Source organism: Plasmopara halstedii (assembly GCF_900000015.1).
Source record: "Plasmopara halstedii genome assembly, contig: Scaffold_3111, whole genome shotgun sequence".
In the NCBI taxonomy this organism is placed as follows: Eukaryota; Oomycota; class Peronosporomycetes; order Peronosporales; family Peronosporaceae; genus Plasmopara; species Plasmopara halstedii.
This window is the reverse complement of record NW_020190014.1, coordinates 123866-131237: the sequence shown is the minus strand read 5'-3', so window position 1 is coordinate 131237 and position 7372 is coordinate 123866. Positions and strand designations below refer to the sequence as shown.

The 7372-nt window shown below is 41.1% G+C and overlaps 2 protein-coding genes across 2 annotated transcripts; both read right to left on the bottom strand.

The window, feature by feature from the left end:
- Positions 1-598: 598 nt before the first annotated feature.
- On the bottom strand, positions 599-932 carry PHALS_07542 (uncharacterized protein; the record flags this gene model as incomplete). Its single annotated transcript, XM_024721027.1, has 2 exons — positions 599-713; positions 805-932. The coding sequence occupies 2 exons, from the start codon at positions 930-932 to the stop codon at positions 599-601; spliced, it is 243 nt and encodes an 80-aa protein (XP_024586167.1).
- Positions 933-1730: 798 nt separating this feature from the next.
- Positions 1731-2206, bottom strand: PHALS_07541 (uncharacterized protein; the record flags this gene model as incomplete). The annotated part of the gene is made up of 2 exons (XM_024721026.1): positions 1731-1916; positions 1979-2206. 2 exons carry the CDS (start codon positions 2204-2206, stop codon positions 1731-1733), a joined length of 414 nt encoding a protein of 137 aa, XP_024586166.1.
- Positions 2207-7372: the final 5166 nt, after the last annotated feature.

Sequence of the window (7372 nt, the reverse complement as noted above, 5' to 3'; positions counted from 1 at the left end):
CGATTGTTCCTAGTCTGTTAGCTTTATAAAACGCACAGCTTTCGACATCACGTGGAATATTTGCCTGTTACATATAATCTTGAGATGGTAATAAGGGTAGAAAACATCGTCAAACGTGAGGCCAGTGAAATGATGAGGCCAAGTGCATGTGCATATATTAGCCGCATCATTTTCTTAGATAATTTTGTGTACTCTCACGATTAGTAAGCAAATTTTTTAGCCCAGAAGACAAGATTTTAGGAGACTAGAAGTGTAAGGATTGCAAGTTTTATAAATGTTTTTATTTTTCATTAAAATAAAGAAGAGGACGTGACCAAAAGTCAATTCTTGTACACCCCAGAGTGACTCTGCCTTGATTATGGGTTTGCTACTTAACGTTACAAACTCTTCATTCAATCGTACAAGTGGAAGAAGCTAAAAAAAATTATTATTAAATCAATCTCTTAATCACTAATCGACCCGCGTCTTGGACTCGCTGGCAAAAATGCGTCTAGGCTACATATTTTTCGTACTTGCAGCTTTACATATCGCGTCTGTAAGCACAAAGACGGCTGGAGAATACAAACCGATCCTCGAATCGATCCCGGAGGAATCGGAGCTATTCACGAAAAAAGAGGTTAAAGCGCGTTGAAATGCCAAGCGAATTGCTGCCCGATAAAACGCTTCGCAGATTGCTTGCCATTGAAACGCCTCGCCACACGCTGTTTTCAAAACTGCTTGACAAAATTAGTTACACTAAAACGCAATCTGTCAACTGACAGAAAAAAAGTCGCTTTTCATTTTCAAATTTCTTTCGCAATTCACATTCCATTAAACAAGATCTTCCTAGAAAGATGGACTTCAGCAAAAGCAAAAGAAATTAAAATATCAAAGACATCTTTAACTTCAAGTTCAAGAACTTGAAGTTCAAGTAAATATCGAACGGTGTCCATGAAGTCGTGCTGTTTCGCTCTCAAGTTGACTGACACAGGATTTCCACGGAGAATCCATGCCTTGGATTAAGAGCTTATGATGTCTTCAGCTAGCAAAAAGAGCTTGACGCTTTTTTCTGCAAGCGGTTATTCGCTTGATAAGTATCTCGTCGGTGCGTTATATCATTTGTGTCCACTGGTTTTTATGATCTCAAACTAATTTGTTTCTAACAGCGATTTGCACATTACAGAAACTGTGCAAATTTTTGCTCCTTGAAGAAGCAGTAATCCAATCAAAACAATAAAATATTGTATCCGAAACGTCTTGCGGGTGCTTGCTCGAGGCAAGTTGACGATTTGCTACACTTTGTTTTATCAATAAGAAACTCAGATTGGACCTACATAATTTGCCAAAATTCATCTAGCTTTCTCAAACCTCTTTATTTTAAAGTTCGTTTATATTATACTTTGTAGACGTGATGACTTCTCAGCCAACAGCATACACTAATGCACCACCAACACTGATACGATATGGATACAGCACATATAAAATCTTTTGATCAAAGATCAGAAGTGCAAAAGATCGGTCGGGGGACTTTTGAACCCCAAACACCAAGTAACCGCTTTATGACTTCGAACGTTATGGGACCTCCACCAACAAAGTATCTACACAAGAAAAAGCCGAAGAGAAGAACACTTCTAATAGTTTTCTATTTGAAAATGCAAATTGTGTCATTACCTTTCAACAAAATGTATTATAAAAACAATGAATAAAGTATCAAAAACAATTAGATTTCAAATGAGAAAGAAGTTTGTCTTTTATTGTTGTGCCATCACATTTACACCATCAAGATCCTTGAGTTTCTTCTTTGCTCTTTCTCGTTCCCCTTCATCCATGCGATCTCTTGAACGCGTAGTGCCAAGCAATAGGGACGTGAGCGCAGCTGTGTTTGGTGCAATACGACGGGACGGTCCCGCACTCCGCTCTTCATGGTGGTTGTTTCCCTACATCAGTGTATACATGCATTAGTATACCAAACTTGTAACAACTCTCAAATCAGATCTACCTCATTCACTGATAGGTCTTTACTTTTGTTAGCAAAGTCTTGCCTTCTTTTGCGACGACGATTGTTTCTCTGTCTATATGGACTTGGACTACGGCTTTGATCTCTTGTACTACAACTAGAGCGTCGTCCTTGACGCAAATGGTAACTACTACCATCTGAGGATAAAGAGTCACTGTACTCCCTGCTCAAAGATCGTTGTGGACACTTCGGATGGGAGCGGGTAACCATTACGAATGTGAGGATATTGACATTAATCTGATCCAGTATCCTGCAAAATCGAATATCAGGCGACTTGCCACTTTTTATAAGCTCCAACTTCCAATCAGTACTACAACATTTACTGAAGCGTTCGTGACAATTTGAGCTACAAGGTGAAGACTGAATTGGAAAGAAAATTATGGGAAGAGATAAATGGCGATTTCGAGGGTGTACAAACATGATAGAAATGTGACCATTAATCCTGGTAAAGTAAAATAAGATTTACTCCAATAAAATCGTTTGTTACACCTAGGTAATAAACTGGAGAGCAATGTTTACTCATGAAAAGGCTGACGTCGTTATTTTCTTTGTGGCACTACGTTAGTAAAAACAAGGATAGGTTACGATAATTTGATACAGGTCAATTTTCGAAGCAATTTATCTATGACCTACTTTTTTCCTTTACAATCAAATGATGCGCAAAACATCGTGTTTTGATTGTTTTGTTTTTTGTCAAAAAGTCTAATAATTCATATCGCACCAACAGGTCAAAATCGCAAATTTTGATTACTACTACTCACAGTCAAATCCCATAGTCAACCTTTGCTTGACATCACTTTCGCCATACCTACAGCATCCGTGTCATCTCACGTCAAAATGTACTAAACACCGGAGCTATTTGTACCAAAGAATACACAATATCAACTCGATAGTGATAATAGGTCACTCACTCACTTTTTACGACAACAAGTCGCCCTTATGGCGATTTTTTTGCAGCAAAACCAATTGTTCGTAATTATAAGAAATGAAATTTAAGAGACAATCGGGACCAAATACGTATTTTATTGCTTTCAATGGCCACAGAAGATATACAGATTTAGAATTGTCGTAATAAGCATAGATTAGTAATTTTCATAAGTCAGGATGTCACTAAGTGCGAGGCAATCAATTCTGGCACGAAATATCAAATAAGGAAACAAACATCCTATAAAAATTGCTGTCTGAGCAAACAACGAGCCAAATTTTCCACCAATGGCTTACACACCGGTGCCGACTCGCGTAGCTTTTGATTCCTAATCAGTGCAGTCTGACTTCTTGGATAGCCAGACGCGCGTTCTCGGGATCACGATAGCAAGTGGATAACTCGATACTTCTCCCATGCTACCGCGAAGTTGTTTCTGCTTCTTTACCAGCGATGTTTTCGGGAGAACGAGGCTATCAAGTAAATCTTGACTTCAAAATTGTCTTTATCATCATCATTTTCTATCGTCGAGCGAGGATGTTACATTGGCATCATCATTAATTCGTTGTGTCAACTTCATTGTCTGGATAAACTCTAGTTGCGCTACGAATCATTGTAAAGTACTAGAATTAATTTCTTGTCCATTGTGTCTATTTATAATGATCTGATCAGTATTATTTGTCCTTTCTAGTCGGTGTCATTTTCATACAGCTACACAACAATTCCTTGAGCAGAATCAGCAGAAACTTACCCTAAAAATATATGATCAATGACCGATGGACTCCAAGCCTTATTGTTTATGCGAGGCTCTATGTGACTTGCCGTGCACTCAACAAGGAGTAAGTTTCTTCACTCTCAAAATCCGCGTTACACACGTTGTTAATTCGCTAGTTTAAGGTTTTTACATCAAAAATAAATACCTCAATCAAACTCTTGAATAATGTGAGATATAGTTTAAATTGTCATATTCTCATAATAAATCTGCCGTTCTAGAATTCCATGCTAGCCGCTTATCAAATATTGAGCAACCACTGCTCCTTATATTTCGCTCAACTCTCTGTGCTTTACCGTACCTATTCTTTTGATCGTATTTACCCCATATATTTGTTTCTCTCCCGTGGACCAAATTCAACTAAACAACAAGCTCACGCTACAAAACTGATTTCTCGACCAACGCGCTAAAAAGTATTTTTTGACGATAACGACGAGATGTTAACTGATGGAAACACTCCCGCTGATTGTCCGAGACGTGACCAACATCTTCCGTTCTCGCCCGGCGATACACGGCATAGCCGCTCCGCAAGGTAAAGGCGCTCGCTGTACACAGCCTCAGGATATTTAGATTAAGTACCCTTTTGAGTTGGTGAGTGTAAAGTTTGGGTAAGGCATCCCGCCGTAGATCCACGACGATGTCTAGCTTATTACGAATAACTGGGTCTGGTTCAGGAAGCCCAGCTTCTTTAATGCAAGCGCAAGAGTCACGCCGAATAGTTTTCACATCACCTTGTAATGATGGTTTAACGACCTTCAAAGTTGCATACCGCGTAGCTTCCACACGCCTATTCGTGCGAGTCTCCCGTTTATACCCTAAGAGAAACAAGCGCAATAAGTCGGTGGGTAAGCCTTTTCGAACCCACAAATCATCACTCCCCGAAACCACATTTTGCGCTTGGAGCAACGGCGGTTGGATAACTTAAACTCTCTGTGAGATATACTTGGAGTTAGCCAACGTGCCGCTGACTAAATAATCTAATTTGTGTATTTAGTGACAAAACACGCCATATCACCTATTCGAACGCCTTGTAAACCGGCTCCAACGGCGCGAACACCCAATCAGAGCATCTTCACAGGATTGAGTTTGAAATTGACCGTTTCGCAGCGCTTTTGCGAGTGACGCCATGACGCTCAATCTCATCAAAATATAGCCGCTGGGATTTTACCAAATATGGTCGGACTGATGCCAGCAAGTGCCACCCCCACCGACACCAGACCTAACCTGTGGCGGTTTAAATGCCACACAGCGGTTTGCCGAACCATTTTCACAAGATAAGTTTCAGCCTTTTCATATGTGGAATGCGGTATTCAGCGCGGACTTAAGAATCGGGCGCGAGTCGCTCCAGCAGAACAATCACCACATGAGTACTTTGGGTTGTATCCTTCGCAACGCTTTTCACGCATTTATCTCACCATCGCAATTGCGGATAATTTGTTATTGACAAAATTAACCTGGTACCGAGCACCTTTAACAATGGTTGTCTACATTTCGGTGTAAAGCGCGGATCTGGATCCGATTCAATGAATATGAGCAAGCCGTATTGGTATCATACGCAGTTGAAGAACAACTTGACTGTATTTATTAACGACCACCGTATTGTTAACATCAGTGGATTAGGCTTAATGGCCCAAATGTCCCATACCAAACTGCAATACGATTCCCCAAACGCGCCTGTGGAAAGACCAAGAAACAATGGCTATTGTGACGAGCTGCAAGGACTCTGCCAAGTCCGGCAGGATGCCACCACATGCGGTGAGTATTTAGATTGCTGAAACGTTTCACAAATGCGCACAGGATTGCTTACCCGCTTATAAATGTTCTGCCACCACTTTATTGCGCAACCGAGCAGTGCGTTTACTATTTCGATATGGCCACCCAAAACGTTAATGTGTGTCTCGTACACTATTCTGCCATTGAAAAAATTATTATGGGGCAGCACTAGACGCTGAGTGTCATGAGGATCAGTGCCGTGATTTTGGATAAAGAATAGAAGTACAAGCATGCAACCGTGCGCTTAAAAAGAGAAACATGTGATTTCTTAGACTCAATGCTTTTCAAAGCTTTACACAGCAAAACGCATGCTTCGTCTGACCCGCACGCTGCATCTATCGTCTTGTAAATTGGTGACGTCACCATTGTCACACGCGCCAATCATAGTCGGGCACCAAAAAAGCGCACCTTCCACCAATGAAACTCAACCCAGCTTCCAAAAGTATACAAGGCAAAGAAAAAACATTTGCACATTTTCTGTATGAGGTGCGGTGATGACGTAGCCATGTGCAGCAGCGCATAATCTTAGTAGATTACGAAAAATTTAGAGCACGGAGGGTGGATCCTGAACTTGATAAGGGTACACTTTATTGGGTGTTGGAAAAGATGGCCATTGAAGCCGTGAAATAAGTCTTCTGAATCCAAATCGGCTAAGTCTACGCAGTCTGCCATTGCAATAGAGCTTGTTTTACTTTGAGCAAATGCCAATGGGCATGAACGCAAGATCACCTTTGGACCTTGCCAGCCAAAAGCTACTCAAAAGAATCTCCCTGTTTGGGATATTGAGCTGCTTGCCCCAAATCTTTGAGCGGTTTTTAAAAGGTAAGGGAGGGGTCGTGCCATGTCATCATACTTTACCTTTTAGGTGTGCAAGTAGTTGGATAGGCCAGGCCTTAAGTCTTTTGGACAGAGGCACTACCTAATCTACAGTCGCCAATACTTTTTGAGGATCCACCCGCTTTTTCACGCCAGCGATACATTTGTCACCATTGACAAAAGCTTATCTGTTCAACAAATAGTTCCTCGTGCTCTGCGGGACTATTGCCTAGCAAATTGCCATAAACGGGCTGTGCGTCGCCATGATGTATCCCAAAAAGCTGTGTCATCAGATGAATGAAAATTACTGGTTAGTAACAGTCTCTGTGGCAAAACCAGTCATCTCTATGGTATCCTGCTCCAGGTACTCATCACGGTTAGAGGCTTTCACTTCTTCTCGCCAGTAGTTGATACGGACCACTTACTAGACCGAAGTCAATGAAAAAGTGCAATTGATCATGCTGATGTACAGCACATTCCTTCAGTAAAGTGGCATTTGCGCATGAAACGTGGCAGCACTTACCTTATGGTAAGCATGCACAATTTGCCACTTGTCGTTAGCATTTGGACATCGACTTTTTGCGCCGGGTAAGAAGTTGTACTTAATTTTGCCAAATCTGCTTTGCGTTTTGAATGGAAGTAAGCGTCAATGTTTCTACTTGTTTCCGTTTGAATAAAGCAATTGTCCTTCGCTGCACTATTTGGTTCTGTGATACAAGTCGCTTTCATTATACATCATCTTCTCCGGGGTTAACACGAGAGAAAAGTGTTAACATCGTTCTCCCACTCATTGCACTCCATGCCCTTCAACTGTATTCTCTTCACTTTTCCTTTCCGACATATGTATTATCACGGGTGATAAGCTCAGCTCCTTCTTTGGCCATTTCGTGACCTTACCGTCTTGCCATTCTTTGTATGCATCCTGCAGGATGATTAGCTTAACATCAAAATAGCTTCTGCTGACGGTAGTGATGGAAGGCTTAAAATCAACAGGACTACCCCAGGCGACTTAAATTATTGAGTAATTTTTCTTAGAATTGACCCGTGGAGTTTTACAGCTCCGCACGATGAAACTATCATACGGAAGTTCTTA